This window comes from Cebus imitator, unplaced genomic scaffold (genome assembly GCF_001604975.1).
Source record: "Cebus imitator isolate Cc_AM_T3 unplaced genomic scaffold, Cebus_imitator-1.0 Scaffold621, whole genome shotgun sequence".
Lineage (NCBI taxonomy): Eukaryota > Metazoa > Chordata > Mammalia > Primates > Cebidae > Cebus > Cebus imitator.
The window spans coordinates 238,317-256,955 of NW_016107936.1; the positions used below are offsets into that span (position 1 = coordinate 238,317).

General features: G+C 44.6%; 1 protein-coding gene across 1 annotated transcript in view; it reads right to left on the reverse strand.

Moving 5' to 3' along the window:
- Window positions 1-18,639, reverse strand: part of TIAM1 (TIAM Rac1 associated GEF 1) — a 240,106-nt gene that overhangs the window by 47,698 nt on the left and 173,769 nt on the right. Inside the window, exon 14 of the mRNA XM_037734462.1 lies at window positions 15,382-15,606. Coding sequence (XP_037590390.1) covers window positions 15,382-15,606 — 225 coding nt within the window. The remainder of the gene's footprint in view (window positions 1-15,381; window positions 15,607-18,639) is intronic.

Consider the following 18,639-nt stretch of genomic DNA (forward strand, 5'->3'; position numbering starts at 1 on the left):
ACTTTCCCGTGGGGTGCTTCTCAAACTGACAGAGAATCTGGATCCCTGGGGGATCATGTTAAATGCAGATTCTCATTCAACAGGCATGGGGTTGGGCCTAAGATTCTGCATTTATTACCAGCTCTGAATGATACTCATCAAAACTGCAGGACCATGGACCACATTTGGAAGAGAGACTCTAGAACACTGAAAACCTTCTCTACTTGAATCTGAGAAGACAGTGGTGTGAGTACCACAGTCCTACAATAGGAGGCACTGGATCGCGGACTTGAGCATTATCAATATAACCAGACAAGAGAGAAGGAAAGAGAAGAAATGGAAGCAGGAGGAGCCTCTGATGCTTTAGATGAGGGTCTGCAAAGTGGTTCCCTTGCTCCAATGACACCATTACAGCCATAAGCTGCCTGGCAACGCTTTCTATTCAGGTCCAAGCTGGCCAGGAAACTTAGGGAGGAGGTGGACCTCTAAGCCAACCCGGCACCAACGCTGCCTCCTACTGTCTCTTTCTCCTTCCCTGGAATGAGGCACCAACTAAGTGACTGTATCTTGAATGGCTTAGAGGCTTCTGTTGGTTTCTCCACCTTTTGGCTCTGGCTCTTGGATTTTCTCGAGTTTCTTTTCATTATTCGATCACTCATTGCTGGCTCTTAAGGTGGTGGTAGTCAAAAAAGGAAGCTCAATTAACTTGGCAGAAATCATCTATGTCAACTGTCATTGCCAAAACAAAAGTGCTTGACTATTTTGCATCGGGGCAATGACCTAGGTATGGGGCCAGAATGAAGAGGAAGAGCTGATCTCTGATGTGGAAGAGCTGACAAGCTCATGTGGGAACACGATGGCAACAGTACTCAGTGCTCTGATCACAGGAACCACGCCATGCTCAGCGCGAAGTCCAGAGCAGCCAGGATGCACAACTGACAGGGTCCCCCTTCACAATGTGGTCTGCAGAATCACAACCTCCTGGAGTTGTACAACCGGTAGACTGTGCAGAGAAATGCTGTATCCCTGCACATCCATCGCTTACAATGCCTAGGATATAGCTGATGCTCACGAAATAGTGAGAAAGTAAATAAAAGCATTTTCTTTTTTTTTTTTTTTTTTTTTTTTTTTTGGGTTTTTTTTTTTTTTTTTTTTTTTTTTTTGAGATGGAGCTTCGCTCTTGTCACTCAGACTGGAGAGCAGTGGCGCGATCTCAGTGCCCCTTCAACGTCTGCATCCTGGGTTCAAGCAATTCTCCTGCCTCAGCTTCCCAAGTAGCTGGGATTATAGGCACCCACCACCATGTCCGGCTAATTTTTGTATTTTTATATTTTTTATTATTATTTTATTTCATTTTTTGTTTTAAATATGTGGTTTCACCATGTTGGCCAGGCTAGTCTTGAACTCTTGACATTAGGTGATCTGCCTGCCTTGGCCTCCCAAAGTGCTGGGATTACAGCCACGAGCCACAGTGCCTGGCCGGACTTTCATTTTTTCTTCCTTTTTTTTGAGATGAAGTCTAGCTCTGTTGCCCAGGCTGGAGTGCAGTCACTTGATCTCAGCTCATTGCAACTTCTGCATCTCAGGTTCAAGTGATTCTCCTGCCTCAGCCTCCTGAGTAGCTGGGATTACAGGTGCCAGTTACCATGCCTGGCTAATTTTTGTAGTTTTAGTGGAGACGGGGTTTTTCCATGTTTGCCAGGCTGGTCTTAAACTCCTGACCTCAGGTGATCTGCCCACCTCCCAAAGTGCCAAGATTATAGGCATGAGACACCATGCCCAGCCTCTTCCCTGAAATTCTAATCACAGAACTGACTTTATGTGTTTATATTCTAAGGCATCTGGTAGGAGCAAAAACAAATCTACTCTCGAAGAATTCACTCTTAATGATGGTATCATATAATACTCTGAGATAGAACTTGGTCAAACAAGGACCCATAATCCCATATTATAAAACCCAAGAGGCAACACATCACTATAAGCAAGAGGCAACACACACAATAACTGACAAAATCAGATCCCCAAGGAATGATACTGCAGTGATCATATACAAAATGTCACGTAAGTATGCTTAAAATATTTTCTTTTTTTTTTTTTTGGAAACAGAGTCTCGTTCTGTCACCACGCTGGAGTGCAGTGGCACGATCCTGGCTCACTGCAACTTCCGTTTTCCGGTTTCAAGCAATTCTCCTGCCTCAGCCTCCCGAGTAGCTGGGACTACAGGCACGCACCACCATGCCCTGCTAATTTTTTGCACTTTTAGTAGAGACAAGGTTTCACCATGTTGGCCAGGATGGACTCGATCTCTTGACCTCGTGATCCGCCCGCCTTGGCCTCCCAAAGTGCTGGGATTAGAGGCGTGAGCCACCGCGCCTGGCCTTAAAATATTTTCTTAAAAGAAGAAGAAAGGGAGCTGGGCACAGTGGTTCACACCTGTAGTCCCAGCACTTTGGGAGGTCAACGTGGGCAGATCATCTGAGGTCAGGAGTTCAAGACCAGCCTGGCCAACATGATGAAATCCCATCTCTACTGAAAATATAAAAATTAGCTGAGCATGGCGGTGAGTGCCTGTAATCCCAGGACTTAGGAGACTGAGGCAGGAGAATCGCTTGAACCTGGAAGGTGGAGGTTGCAGCGAGCTGAGGTTGTAGTGAGCCGAGATTGCACCACTGCACTCCAGCCTGGGATTGATTTTTTGGAAAAAAAAAAAAGAAGAAGAAGAAGAAGGAGATAATTTTAAAAAACACCAAGTAAATTAATAGAATTGTTAGAAACAGGAACTATAACCACTGAAATGAAACACTCAATAGACGAGATGTAAATTGACGAAATGAGAAAAGACTGAAACCTTAATCCAAAGACGTTGCCTTATTATAGCACAGAAATTTTCAAATGTTAAAACTATCACTATGGAATTGCATTTTCAACTAAAATATTATCCAAGAAAGAGACTTTAATAAAGACTTTTGAGAAACAAAGAGTGAGAAAGTTTACCATGAACAGAATCTCACTGAAAAAGTTCTCTAAAGAATGTACTTGAGCGTGGGGAAAAAAAGAAAAAGATGTGGTATGCAAGCTAAAATGAGAAACAGCTGATACACACACAGATAAGTCTTAGTATATATGAAAACCCCCCAACTCCCCAAAAAAGGTACTTGGGGGTGAAACAAAATACAAACTGCAACTAAAACAACGGTGGAAGTGATTATATTTAAAGCCATTTCACAATTTTGTCCAAGAGGAAACTAGAAAGACTAACTTTGGATTCTGTTAATAATCATGTTAGGCCGGGCGCAGTGGTTCACGCCTGTAATCCCAGCACTTTGGGAGGCTGAGTGGGTGGATCACATGGGTCAGGAGTTCAAGACCAGCCTGACCAACACAGAGAAACCCTGTCTCTACCAAAAATACAAAATTAGTCAGGCGTGGTGGTGCATGCCTGTAATCCCAGCTATTTGGGAGGCTGAGGCAGGAGAATCCCTTGAACCCTGAAGGCAGAGGTTGCAGTGAACTGAGATTGCACCATTGCACTCCAGCCTGGGCAACAAGAGTGAAACTGTCTCAAAAATAAATAAATAAACAATCATGTTAAAATTTTAAGATCAAATCAAGGATATAGGTTGAAAGGAGAAAGCAGAATTTATAAATGCCACCTAGAGGAGGACAGGAAAGGAAAACAAGACAAATTGAGCAAAACAAGATCATAGGAACAAATAAAAATATATAGCTATTCTAAATAAATGTAAAACAGCTAAACATAAGACTTAATCCTCAGGTTTAGATTAAAGAAGAAAAACAGTACAAAACAAGCTCCAGCTGCATGCTCTATGGAAGCCATAGACTTAAACGTAAAAGACACAGAAGATTAAAAGGATGGAAAACTCTATTAGGCAAACATAAAGAAAGCTTCATAAACGTCAGACACAATCGATTCATCAGGATACAGAAGTTGGAAACATCAGTAATTATATAGCTTGATCCATGAATGCATTTCAAACCTATTCCCAAGAAACTGGTGAATGTGCATTTGCCATAAGAATTAGTGATTTCTGCAAATAGGCCACATGGTAGGCCACAGTATAAGTTTCAAGCAATACCAAAGAATCCGTATGCATGCAGACCACACTGGCAACATTTTTTCTTGGAACTAAATATTTTATGAAAGAAAAAAAGGGCAGTAACACCAAAGACAGTTTTGAAGCAGAAAAACAAGATTAGGGTACTTTGGATACTGGATCTCAAAACATATTATAAAATTATAGTAATTTAAAGCAGTGCAGAAGAGGCTAACAGAACACAGAGCTCAGAACAGTGCCTCCATCCCACGCAGATGTTCTTTAACTTATGATGGGGTTATGTCCCAATGAAATCATTAAGTCAAGTCATCATAAATTGGGGCCACCTGTATATGGAAATGTGAAATACAGCAGTTGTAACATTGCAGATCAGTGAGAAAAGAATAGAATATTTGACAAATGATGCCAGGACGGTGGATGACCCACGTGAAAAAACATAACATAGGATCCTAACTCACACCATTCACAAAAATCAGCACCAGGGACATAAACCAGTAAGTGAATAGCCCAAACTGAAAATATAGAAGACAGTGTTTACTACTTCAGGGGCGAGAGAGATTTCTTAAACCAGATATAAAAAGTACAAACCATGTAAGATGGAAAATCCAGATTTTACTGAAATTAAATACTTTCATTGGTAAAAAGGCATCAAATATGCAAGACATGTCATAAACTGATAAAAGTTAACTTCAATACATATAACTAGCAAAATATTAACATCTAAAATATAAAAGAACTTACAAATCAATACCTGGAGCCGTATCCGATTCTAAAGCCTAATTTTTATCCCCATGTCATATTTTCTACCCTTAACTGAAGATAAAAATCAATAAAATGAATTAGAATGGTCAATGCAGTTTGTAGCAGATCGTTTGCAAAGAGGACAGTTATTATTTCTTTCACCTCTTTAAGCACAGACTTTTGTGTCTATTTTGCCACGCCATGAATTTGGGCCGGCTCTGTGATTTGCTTTCACCAACAGAAAGCAACTTAAGAGATAATATGTTAATTGTGAGCCAAGGCCTCAAGTGACTTTGCAGTCTCTGGTCTTGCCCTGCTGGGAATTCTGAGCTCTCCGTACAAAGAAACCTCAAGCTAGCCTCCCATGAGAGACTCCAAGGACGGGGGCACAGCTGTCTAGTCACCATACGTGGGAGTGAGTATGCCCATCTTAAACCCTCCAGCCTCAGTCAAGCCACTGGACCACAGAGCCACATGAGTGAATCCAGGGAAGGTCAGCAGAACAACCAAACAGCTGAGCCCAGGCCAAACTGCTGAGTCACAGAACAGGGAGCAAGTGAAACAGCTGTTTCAGGGTGATTTGTTACATGGTAGTAGGTAACCAATAAGTGGTTAGAGGGAATTTCATGATATAAGAAAGCCACAAAGGCAGGAACTGATAGTGGTACACTTCAAGAAAGCTGAGGAGAGACACCAGCATGGCAGGAAGAGGGAATTCAAATGGGAAGGGACATTGTTCCTACTCCCATATTTCAGGACCTTTTCTAAACACCCCCAGCTTAAGCAGTGTAGACAACAACAATGTCAAGTTTGTTTGTTTTTTAATCCCATACAAACAGTTCTAAAACTTCCCACTCCAGCTTCCTTTGAACTACTCACAATAGTAGTAGGCGAGTGGCTTTCCCCTAATGATAGACGTTGGAGGAATTATCTTCTTTGTTCTGGACATTCCTGTCCCCACCTACTTACCAGGAAACAAGGCACCAATCAGAGAGAAGAAAGTTGACGATAAGGCTCAGTGGTGGCCAAAGCAGCAGCCAGGGCAAGGAGAATGCCCATTCATATCCCAAACCGAGCACACTGCCAGGCATGGAACAGGGGCCCAGGAGAGAGGGAACAGGGCTCCATCTAGAGAGACAAAGCCTCAGGGAATTAAGAAGCCCAGAGCGGGACTGCAGCCCCTCTCAGACAAGGGACCATGAAAATGAAAGGAAAAGCCGCCGTAGAGGTGGGTGCAGTGGCTCACAAATGTAATCCCAAACTCTTGAGGGGCTAGAGCAGGAGGATAGCTTGAGCCCAAGAGTTCAAGGCTGCAGTGAACCATGATTGTGACACTGTTCTCCAGCCTGGGTGACCGAGTGAAACCCCAACTCTATTCGAAAAGAAACAAAACAAACAAAAAACTGCTGTAATGCTATAAATAAAATTCACTGTGGTGAACAGGTAAAATCAATGCTTTTCCTTTTAAGTTACTTCGAATAATAATATTTTTGTGACTGCAAAAATGTTTGCAATCTGTACCTTCCACACACCATTAGCAGGACAGACACTGAGGAGACTTGGGGAAGTGCAAACATATTAGTATACGTTTACACTGAGATTTATCATTCATTTACCCAGATTAGACACATCTACTTTGCTTCATTCCAGTACACGTAGGACTTCAGTTTAAGGCGGAAGAAAAAAAATTCTGGCCCCGTGAGATGTCTTAACAATGTGTTTTAAGCAGACCCTCTAATTCAAACACTTCCAAAGAGAAAAAATTATAACACTAAATTTTTAAAAGATCTTATTAATGCTTGAGTCTAAATCTCTGATGGAAAAAAAAGATTGGGGCTGGGGTAAAAGAAAGCTTAGACACTGTCAGTGAAGATGCTGAGCTGGAACTCAACTGTTAGGGTATAATTTTATTTTGCTTTTCGGTCATTTTACTGTTATAAGATTTTAAGAATTCCGTATAAATGCCCATAGTAAGATCTGCATAAACATCCCTCCAACAAAGCTAAAAAACAAACCAAAACAACTATTATAGAATGAGAGAAAGAAAGAAAAAAGAAAGATAAAGAAAGGAAAGAAGGAAAAGAAGGGAGAGGAAAGGAGAGGGGAGAGGAGGGAAAGAAAAGAAAGAGAGAAAGAGAGAGAGAAAGAAAGAGAGAGAAAGAGAGAGACAAAAGGGGGAACATTACAACTTTAACTTGGTAGGCAATAACTTCTTTTTAATCAAATGTCACAAAATCTCAGTCTTTGTTTCCTATAGACAGAAATTTAAAAATCCATAAAAACTGTATATTTGGACCTTACCAATCCTGTTAGCTTCTTGTGAAAGTCAAATATAAGGGACATTAGTAATCTTTAAACATATAAAAATAGAGCATCTCACTCTCCGAAACATTTTTATTTTCCCCACATGCAGGATTTGATGGTGTCATCGATCAAATCGCACTGGAAGTCACCCCGCCCCGGCCCCAGCAGGGCCCACCCAAGCGGGCCATGTGCTGTGTGACAAGAAGCACAGCAGGCTGACAGTTTACAAGGCACGCATGGCTCCAAATGTTATCAACAAACAAACAGAGGACCATGTGCTGCCGGGTATCTGTGAGACTTCAGAGAATCTGAAGCCCTGGACCATATTTGTTTGTGGGAAGAGAAATCTGTGCAGTTCCTCTTCCTTTGCTGCCCCTCCCTGCCGCCTGACTGTCTTCAGTTTTCAGAATCGAGCTCCAGGCCATCTCCATGGAACATCGGACCAAAATAGAACCTCACACTTCACGGGTCCTGCACAGAGGCACGTCCTGCCCATGCAGACGGAGCGGCTGTCCGTGTTCTGCACTTGGCAATTCCCTGCTCTGAAGCAAGGTGCCTTGGATTTTCACGGCTATCACAGAGGCCTTTCCTGTTAAACAAACGCTGCTTAATCTACTTCCTGCAGGAGGGTCATTGGTCCGGGCCACAGAGCACAAGCTTCCACTTGGCATCAGACAGACACGCCTGAGGTTTTTATCAAAGGGGCTGACTTTCCAACTCCAGCGCTGGCCCTAATTGCCTTTAACAAGCCATGGGGCTGCTGCTAGCCACAGCCACAGCACAGCAGCAGGAATAACCATTTTTTGAACAAGAAGCAGCTTCAGTCCTTGGAACTCTGGAACTTTTATTATTTTTTAAATTATTGTTACTTCTTTTTCTTATTCTTTTTTTGAAATACTTTCGCTCTTGTTGCCCAGGCTGGAGTGCAGTAGTGTGATCACAGCTCACTGCAACCTCCACCTCCTGGGTTCAAGTGATTCTCCTGCCTCAGCCTCCAGAGTAGCTGGTATTATAGGCGCCTGCCACCACTCCTGGCTAATATTTTTTATTTTTAGTAGAGAGGGGGTTTCACTGTGCTGGCCAGGCTGGTCTTGAACTCCTGACTTCAGGTGATCCACCCTCAGCCTCCCACGGTGCTGGGGTTATAGGTGTGAGCCACCTTGCCCAGCCTGTTACCTTTTTTTTTTTTTAGAGATAGGGTCTTGCTCTGTCTCACAGGATAGAGTGCAGTGGTGTGATCAAGGCTCACTGCAGCCTCAACCTCCTGTATTCAAGGGATCCTCCTGTCTTAGCTGCCTGAGTAGCTGGGACTCAGGTGCATACCACATGCCTGGCTAATTTGGAAATTTTTAGTAGAGACAAGGTCTCACTATGTTGCCCAAGCTGGTCTCGAACTCCTGTGCTCAAGTAATCCTCCCACCTCAGCCTCCCAAGGTGCTGAGATTATAGGTGGGAGCCATGGCCTCTGACACTTTTACTGTCATCCTGTGGGCTACTCCTTGAGGTAAACCAAGGCACCTGCTTCACCTCAACTGGTCAAGTGGAATTCTAGGGACAATCACAGCAGAGCTGCATGAACTAAAACATAAAGTGAATGTGAGCCCGAAGACGCTATAAACAGGCATCTGAAACCTTGGAAAGACACTAATGGTGTCACTTGAACTGTGATTCTTATAATTTGCATAAAAGCTGAGGTTTTGCATAATTACTTTTACATAATTGCATTTATTTTCTTCTTTGCTCTCTCCTTGATGTAAAAAGGAAAAACAAGGCCATAAAAGGGTATTTGTGTTGGAATTCTCCTAATAAATGGTTTATAAAACTTTTTTTTGAGACAGAGTCTCCCTCTGTTACCCAGGCTGGAGTGCAATGGCACAATCTCAGCTCACTGCAACCTCTGCCTCCCAGGTTCAAACTATTCTCTTGCCTCAGCCTCCCTAGTAGCTGGGATTACAGGCTCCCACCACCACGCCCAGGCAATTTTTATATTTTTAGTAGAGCGTTCCACCATGTTGGTCAGGCTGGTCTGGAACTCCTGACCTCAGGTGATCCACAAGCCTTAGCCTCCCAAAGTGCTGGGATTATAGGCATGAGCCACTGTATCTGGCTTACAAAACTGCTTTTCATATTTTTGAGACAGAGTCTCACTCTATCACCAGGCTGGAGCATAGCAGAGCGATCTCAGCTCACTGCAACCTCCACCTCCCGGGTTTAAGTCATTCTTCTGCCTCAGCTTCCCAAGTAGCTGGGACTACAGGCGTGCAGCACCATGCTCAGCTAATTTTTTTTTTTTTTTGTATGTTTAGTAGAGACAAGGTTTCACCATGCTGGATGGTCTCAATCTCCCGAGCTTGTGATCCACCCACTTCTGCCTCCCAAAGTGCTGGGATTACAGGCATGAGTCACCGAGCCCGGCCTATAAAACTGTTTTAAAAACCTATTTTACATCTAGATTTGCTTTGCTTTCCTATATCGATGTTCACTGCAACATCTCCCTAACTGGGTGATAAAGCTGTATCTTTTAATAAATTAGGCCAGTAGTTCTCAAATGGGGAGATTTTGCTGCCCAGTGGACTTCTGGCAATGTCTGAAGGTATGTTTGATGGGCACAACTTGGGGAGGTGGTGTACTGTTGTCTTACAGTGGCTTGCAGGGGTACTGCGAAACATCAATGCACAGGACAGCACCCCATAGCAAAGCATTACCTCGCCCAGATTGTTAACATTGCTAGGTAAGATCAGCATTTAAAATAAATCACACAAGAACACAAGAGAGACTTTTTTGAAACCTCACACAAATACAGTTCTGCAACTTCCTAGTCCAGCTTCCTCTTCACTACTGAGATCTTTTTATAATAACAGCCACTGGAGGAACGATCTTTTTGTCCTAGACATCCTTCCCTTTTTTTTGCTACAAATACATATGAAAACAAATGCTTAAAAAAAACCAAACAGATGAAAGTAGCTTCGTAAGACTGCAAACCAGAACTCATGGATGGCAAACAGCCAAGGGTAGGAAACTGAGTTTTAGAACACTTAGGATAGGATAGACTCTTCTTATGCAGATCCTGGCTTTCTTTTTTTTTTTTTTTCCTGAGACAAACTTTCACTCTTGCCCAGGCTGGAGTGCAATGGCGCAATCTCGGCTCACTGCAACCTCCGCCTCCTGGGTTCAAGTGATTCTCTTGCCTCAGCCTCTCTAGAAGCTGGGATTACAGGTACCTGCCACCATGCCCAGCTAATTTTTTGTATTTTTAGTAGAGACAGCGTTTCACTATGTTGGCCAGGTTGGTCTCGAACTCCTGACCTCAGGTGATCCACTGGCCTCAGCCTCTCAAAGTGCTGGGATTACAGGCGTGAGCCACTGCGCCCAGCAGATCCTGGCTTTCTAAGCCAATGTGACAACGCATTCACCAGGCTTCCCTCACCAAGGAACTGGAGAAAGGGCAGGGTACTATAAGACCACCTAACAAATTTTCATGACAAAAAAAATCTCAATGAAGCCGATCACAAAATGTGATCAACAAACTATAGAAGGTTTGCCCGTCACCGAAACATTCCAATTACCTTATGATTCCACCAAGATAAGAAAAAGTTGGGGGAGTGGGGGGAACAATAACCAGGAAGAGTTGGTGATGTAAGGCAGTGGCTGCCGATCAGGGCTGCACATTAGAAGAAACCACCAGAGAACACGAGGTCAGGAGATCAAGACCATCCTGGCCAGCATGGTGAAACCCCGTCTCTACTAAAAATACAGAAATTAGCCGGGCGTGGTGGCGCATGCCTGTAATCCTAGCTACTCGGGAGGCTGAGGTGAGAGAATCCCTTGAACCCAGGAGCACTCCAGCCTGGCAACAGAGCGAGACTCCCACTCAATAAAAAAAAAAAAAAAAGCAACCACCAGAACAAATGCAGGCCCAGACCCCATCTCGGACCAAGTGCCTCATGAGCTCTGAAAAAGGGCCCAGGAACTTCAGCATTCTAGACTACAGCATTCATTTCTTTTGGTTTGGGCAAGGAAAATATAAACAAGGTGTAATTCATGAACTTAGTTATCAGGTAACCCACCTGTTTCAGACTGAGGTGGTGCAGAAGGCAGGGGGATGACTGCAAGAGAGCAATCTCTGGTCACAGGCCAAGGAACCCTCATGTCCCCCACGAGAGAATGGGTTCAGATACAAAACATTTATTTAGCGCTTACTGGGTAATATTCTAAATGCTTTATTTTTATGACTCATTTAGTCCTCACAACAGCCCAGTGAGATGAGTGTGGCATTATCCCCACTTTGTAGGTGAGGACACCGGGGCCCAGAGGGATTAACCACGACCAGGTCAAGGTCATGAAGCTGGTGAACCTAGAAACAAACTGAGTTCTGGCCAGGTGCGGTGGCTCATGTCTGTAATCCCAGCACTTTCAGAAGGCGAGGTGGGTGAATCACCTCAGGCCAGGAGCTCCAGACCAGCCTGGCCAACACGGTGAAACCCTGTCTCTACCAGAAATACAAAAAAATTAGCCGGGCATGGTGGCGGGTGCCTGTAATCTCAGCTATTTGGGAGGCTGAGGCAGGAGAATCAGTTGAACCCGGGAGGCAGAGGTGGCAGTGAGCTGAGATCCTGCCATTGCATTTCAGCCTGGGCGACAGGGTCAGACTCTGTCCCCTGCAAATGACTGAGTTCGAAAGAAATTGTTTCCAAGACCTACTTAGCCAGCAGGCTGTGATGCTTCTACACAGAAGAAATAAACCTCTCCACGAGAAAGCAGCTCAAAATAATCCAACTCTGAAAGCTAATCCCATACTCACTCAGGGTTCTTAGGCGAGGACCTGGCCAAGTCTGTACAATTGAGCTTGTGAGACAGTGGGCCTCTGCAGGACCAGCTCCAACAGCCAGGCGGCAGCCACCACTCACATGAACCCCAGGGTCCCTGAGACGCGACAAGGCCCTCTATCCAGCACGCCAGCCATCCCACACTCCCGTCAAACCTCAAACCTGCCACTCAGGATGTTTCTTATTTTCAGTTACTTCTAAATTTAGACTAAGGTTGTAGTCCAGCCTGCCTATTGTACAAAATTTTCTGGGTTGTTTTCTATTTTAACTGCTGCTGTCTGTTGATACTGCCTTATCTCTGCCCCATCACGGAACAATCTTTCAGTTCTTTTATCCTGTTTACTTCCCTTTGCTTTTATCTTCCAGTGTAAAGTGGGTACTAGGAAGCAGAAGCAATGAGAAGGCAGAGACCCAGGTGGGGAACTAAAGTGCCTTCTCCGCTCCAGCAGGTCCAATTGGGCTGCTACTTGACCAGAGTATTCAGGGATTCTTCTGAAATTTACTAATTTTGAAGACAGTTTAGAAACCTTACCAAAAAAAAAAAAAAAAATACAGTGGCTTTACTTTCACACTTTATTCTTGAGTCAGTCTGACTGCCTAACTTGACAAAGTAGACTCTGTTCTGAAGGATATTTGATGACTGCAAAATCGCAAAATTTTAAGAGATAAAGCAATGTGGCCGGGCCCTCATGCCTGTAATCCCAGTACTTGGGAAGCCGGGGCAGGTGGATCATCTGAGGTCAGGAGTTTCAGACCAGCCTGACCAACACGGTGAAATCCCAGCTTTACTAAGAATACAAAAATTAGCTGGGCAAGGTGGTGGGTGCTTGTATCCCAGCTACTTGGGAGTCTGAGTCAGAAGAATCGCTTGAACCCTGGAGGCAGAGGTTGCAGTGAGCTGAGATGGCACCACTGCACTCTAGCATGGGCAACAAAGTAAAGCTCTGTCTCAAAAAAAAAGAAGAAGAAATAGACCAAAATATTAACAGTGGCTATCTTTAGAGAAACAAATCGTGAGCAATCTCAGTCATACTTTACATCAGAGGACAGCAAATTTTATGTGTAATGGGCCGTAGAGTAAATATTTTTGGCTTTGCAGACCCTAAGTCCTTGTCACAACTACTTACTTGACTCTGCCACTGCAACAGGAAAGCAACCAGAGACAAGGCATAAATGAATGGCATGACTGTGTGCTAATAAAACTTTATTTACAAAAACAGGTGGTGGGCTGATTTTAGTCTGTGGGTTATAGTTTACCAATCCCTGTTTTGTTTTGTTTTTTAATTTTTATTTATTTATTTATTTTTTGGTATCTGTAAACCAGAAGGGCTCAGACAGAAAAGAAAAAAAAAAAAACAAAGAAAGTTGAGCAGACACTGTTGCTTGTAGCATGGTAGCATATACGTGCAAGCTTATAAAATCCTTTAAATAATCTAACCTAACATAATATGTCTCATTCAAAGTCATATTCCAGAAACAACCGTATCTGTGAACCGTTTTATGAGGTCAAGCCTGCCATCTTGTGGTCACATGAAATAACAGCCTTTGTGCTCTTCATTCTCCTTTATTAAGGGTATGCAACTCACTGGAGTCGCTTTTCAAAAATTTGACTGGGATGTGGGGACCACAATGACAAAATGAGCTAAGGAAGTCAATTGTAACTGAAAGCAATCAATTTTCTGAAGCTTCAACTCGTCAAATTCTTCCAAGGAGCCAATGAACAAAAGAATGAGCTATCACAGGGCTCCTGCTTCCTCTGCAAGCCAAGCTTCAGAAAGTGATTTGAAAAACAACAATGGCAGGGCAAGAATACCCATGTCCCAAGAGCCTTCCGCTTCACATTTTGAATGGAACGCTTCTTTTTTATCCCAAGCTTTGAAAAGAGAAAATAATGACAGAACCCTAACTCACTAAATGAACCCAATAGAGAAATAAACGACAGCTGTGCTGTTCATCCGGTCGTTCACTCACCCTCTTGCTGAACAAGATGGGGCCACCTGTGTAGTGAACCACATGTAAAGAGCCAGGAACAAAAACAAGGAACATAAACCCAGTCCCAGGAAATAAATTCAGGCAAAGAGAGAGACACAAGCAAGAAAAATTGCATGATCGAATGAAGGCCCACATGGAAGTCAAATTTGCAGGGTCGTGGGGGCCCAGAGGATGGAGCTAACTCTGTGGAGTCTCAGGAAGACTTTGAAAGGCAGGTAGCACTCACGCGGCCTCTAGGAGAATGAGCACAGGTGGCCAGAGGGAGGGGGAGAGGAAGGAAGGGCAGCGGGCTTCACTGATGGGTTCTGGTTCAGCCTTCAGGTTGAAAAAGTTCAAAAGGCAAACAGCAAACAAGCGCTCTGCACACATTTCCACTCCGGGCCTCTCAGCATCTCAGCTCACATCCTTCTCTCAGACAGCAGGAAAGCAGGGCTGGGTGGCTTGGAAGATGATGACAGGGAAGGCAGGAAGAGAGGTAGGACTTAGTCTCAGCACCTCATGTGATTCTCAGCACTTGTTCTTTTTTTTTTGAGACAGAGTCTCACTGTGTGCCCAGGCTGGAATACAGTGGTACGATTTTGGCACTCTGCAACCCCTGCCTCCTGGGTTCAAGCAATTATCCTGCCTCAGCCTCCCAACTAGCTGGGGTTACAGAGCTTGGGATTACAGGCACACGCCACCATGTCTGGCTCATTTTTATATTTTTAGTAGAGATGGGGTTTTGCCATGTTGATCAGGCTGGTCTTGAACCCCTGATGTCAAGGGATCTGCCTGCCTCAGCCTCCCAAAGTGTTGGGATTACGGGCATGAGCCACCGCTCCCAGCCTTTTTCTTTCCTCTTAAGAGATAGGTCTCTGACTCTGAGGCTGGAGTGCAGTGGTGTGATCACAGCTTACTGCAGTCTCCAACTCCCAGGCTCAAGCAATCCTCCTGCCTCAGCCTCTGGAGTAGCTGGAACTACAGGTGCTCACCACTATGCCCAGCTAATTTTTTTTTTTTTTTTTTGGTAGAGACAGAGTTTCACTATGTTGCCCAGGCTGGTCTCAAACTCCTGGCCTCAAGTTATCCTCCTGCCTCAGCCTCCCAAACTGCTGGGATTACAGGTGTCAGCCACCATGCCTGGCGCAATTTCTAACACTTCTGTGCCTCCATATCTCTATCCACAACCAAGGGCTTCTAAACATTCACCTTTCTCCAAAATGACAAACAGCAGAAGCATTATAAAGCTGTCCATGATGACAGGTGGATTTGTAGCAAAACAGTTATATGAGAAAATAAAGTTCCCTGTGCCTTTGAAATTTCAACAGGAAATGCAGGGCCAGTCATCAGCTCATCTTGCACACACATTTTATACTACCTGTCAGACAGAGAAACTCACTGAAATATACAAGCCGCATGACAAACTCCCTCGGTTGTGGTGGAATGGAGCTCAGACTTGCCTCCAGCACCCTGCGCAGTCATACCTGGGTTGCTGGTGAGAAAGGCGAGGGGGCTCTCGCCGAGGTCCGCAGGGCCGTCCACTCGGTGGGGTGGGCTTTCCAGCAGCTCCACTCCTTCCTCCAGCTCAGGGTAGGTCCTCACCAGGAGGCCCAGCGAGGGCTGTGAGAGGAAATCTTTGAGCATAGATGAGTTCAGGGCGCCAGCAGCACGATTATTGATCTCAAGAATCTCATCTCCTGCTTTCAAGCCTGCCAACGCAAGATGGAAAATTTTTAATTTCACACACATCATCAGAACACAACAGCTTCGGAGCTCTGCTATGAAGGGCACACCTGCTGTGGGTCTCACAGCCCCAGGTACTGCTGCAGACAGGCTGCGGGGCTCAGAAGTGATTCTCAGGAGAGGACATGGGCCTCAGGTTCTGAAGGTTCTAGATTTGCAGGTTACAACATGCCTTGCCAGTCCTTGATACATCAAGCAAACAAGCTTACCCCTTTGTTAATCTCCTTCGTTCAAAGCATCTGCCAATTGCTCACAAATGCTAATTAATTCTGGTTATCTTCCTACACTTTTGGGGTGGGGTGGGGAGAATGGAAGTGCTCCCTGATGACTGCCACCACTGTTTTTTTGTACATGTTCATGCCTCAGTGCACACTGAAGCCACAGCCAGCTAATCTCTATTGATCATTTCCATGGAACCAAAATGCAAGGCGTTCACTCTGGCTCTCAGGACAGAAGGAAGGATGTCTCATTCCAAACACACTTAGAGATGAGTTTCAAAAACCCAATGCAGTCATTTTTGCCCTTTTTGGTTTTGTTTTCAAACTACATCAAGACCTTGGGGTGAATCTCTCTTGGTAGATCCCCAAAAGATCTGCTGGGGAATTGCCAAAGTCTGGGACCCACGGGAATGGCCATGAGCAAGCCCAACCTACAAGAACAGGAAGCTGAGACACCACGGTGCAGTTCAAACCGGCGTTGGAAGAACATTCCAGCAGCTTGAGAAAGGGAGAGGTTGGGAAGAACATGAAAGAAAATAAAATAATCCTTTCAGCTAGGGAAAGAAAAGGAGCTCAATTTCTCATTTTATATACCAATATGGAAAAACCAACTTCAGAAAGAAAGTGAGTGAAGGGCAGGCAAAGACAAATGATAAATTGCAGGAAAGAGAAGGCTCCCAGGCCCTCAGGCATTCCACCCAGATTCTGCAGAAGATGACCCTATGGAGAAGTTCTCACTTCCCAGCTTCACAGAGTCACATGCCCTGGACATCCTTATTCGGGTTTCTAAAATACCTGAAATCAGTTTTCCTTTGTTTTTGGGAGGAATGGTGTCTCACTCTGTTGCCCAGGCTGAAGTGCAGTGGCATGATCTTGGCTCACTGCAACCTCTGCCTCCCGGGTTCTAATGATTCTCTTGCCTCAGCCTCCTGAGTAGCCGGGATTACAGGTGCATACCACCATGCCCAGCTATTTTTTGTATTTTTAGTAGGGTTGGGGTTTCGCCATGTTGGCCAGGCTAGTCTCAAGCTCCTGACCTCAGGGGATCTGAAATTATTTTTATTTTTATTTCTTTATTTTTTCTGAGATGGAGTCTTACTCTGTTGCCCAGGCTGGAGTGCAGTGGCACGATCTTGGCTCACTGTAACCTCTGTCTCCTGGGTTCTAGTGCCTCAGTCTCTGTCTTAAAAAAAAAGAAAAGATAGAAAAGACAGTTCTCTTATTTGAAGCCACCCCGATGGCATTGCTTTGTTATGGCAGCCTTGGTGAACCACTACAGGGGTCTTCCTGAGTGACAATACTCTTGGTATTAATAAGTAACTGGGACTACAGGCGTGCGCCACCATGCTTGGCTAATTTTGTTTGTTTGTTTTGGTTTTTGAGATGCAGTTTTGTTCTTGTTGCTCAGGTTGGAGTGCAATGGTGTGATCTTGGCTCACTGCAACCTCTGCCTCCTGGGTTCATGCAATTCTCCTGCCTCAGCCTCCCGAGTAGCTGGGATTACAGGCGCGTGTCACCATGCCCAGCTAATGTTTTCTGTATTTTTAGTGGAGACGGGGGTTTCATCATATTGGTCAGGCTGATCTAGAACTCCTGACCTCAGGTGATCCACCCGCCTTGGCCTCCCAAAGCGCTGGGATTACAGGCGTGAGCCACTGTGTTCAGCCTTTGAAATCAATTTTCTATCATAAGATACTCTGAGAAACATGATGTGGGAGGAGAAATGAAGGGAAAGAAGAATGGTTTACTTCATATCGGAGACCAAATCCTGAGAAGCAAACCATTTCATTTTCAGAGAAAAGATTTTGGCATCAAAGTATTTGAATTGAAAACACAAAATTTCTACTACATTTGACAAGCGGGGGTTTTCTTTTTTGTTTTTTTGCAGACAGAGTCTAGCTCTATTGCACAGGGTAGAGTGGTGCAGTGGCAGAATCTTGGCTCACTGCAACCTCCGCCTTTTGGGTTCAAGCAATTCTCCTGCCTCAGCCTCCCAAGCAGCTGAAATTACAGGTGTCCACCACCACGTCCAGCTAATTTTTTGTATTTTAGTAAGGACGAGGTTTCCCCGTGTTGCCCAGGCTGATCTCGAACTCCTGACCTCGTGATCTGCCCGCCTCAGCCTCCCAAAGTGCTCGGCTTACAGGCATGAGCCACCACGCCCAGCCTGAGGTTTGTTTTTTGTTTTTTTTTAAAAGAAGTTACAGGTTTATATGACTGGCAGAGTAGGAGTGTGTACAGGTTAAATGGTATCCCCCTAAAAGATACATCTGCATTCCAGAACCCGGGAATGGGAGCTTATTTGGAAAAAAGATCTTTGCTACTCTAAGGAAGTTAAAATCCTTGAGATAATATCATGATGGATTATCAGATGGATCCTAAGACCACTGATAAATGTCCTGGTAAGAGGTACACAGGAGAGAGACAAAGAGAGAAGGTGGCCATGGGAAGGTGGAGGCAGAGACCGGAGTGACACAACCACAAACTCCAGCCACATCTGGAGCCACCAGAAACAAAAAAGCAAGAAAGGACTCGCTCCTAGAGCCTTCAAAGGGAGCATAACTTGTGTACAGCTTGATTTCATACTTCTAGCTTCTCCAGACTGTGAGAAAATATATTTTTCTTGCCGGGTTCAATGGCTCATGCCTGTAACCCCAGTCCTTTGGGAGGCTGAGGTGGGCAGATCACTTGAGGTCAGGAGTTAGAGACCAGCCCGGCCAACATGGTGAAACCCCATCTCTACCAAAAACACACAAAAAATCAGCTAGACATCAGCTACTC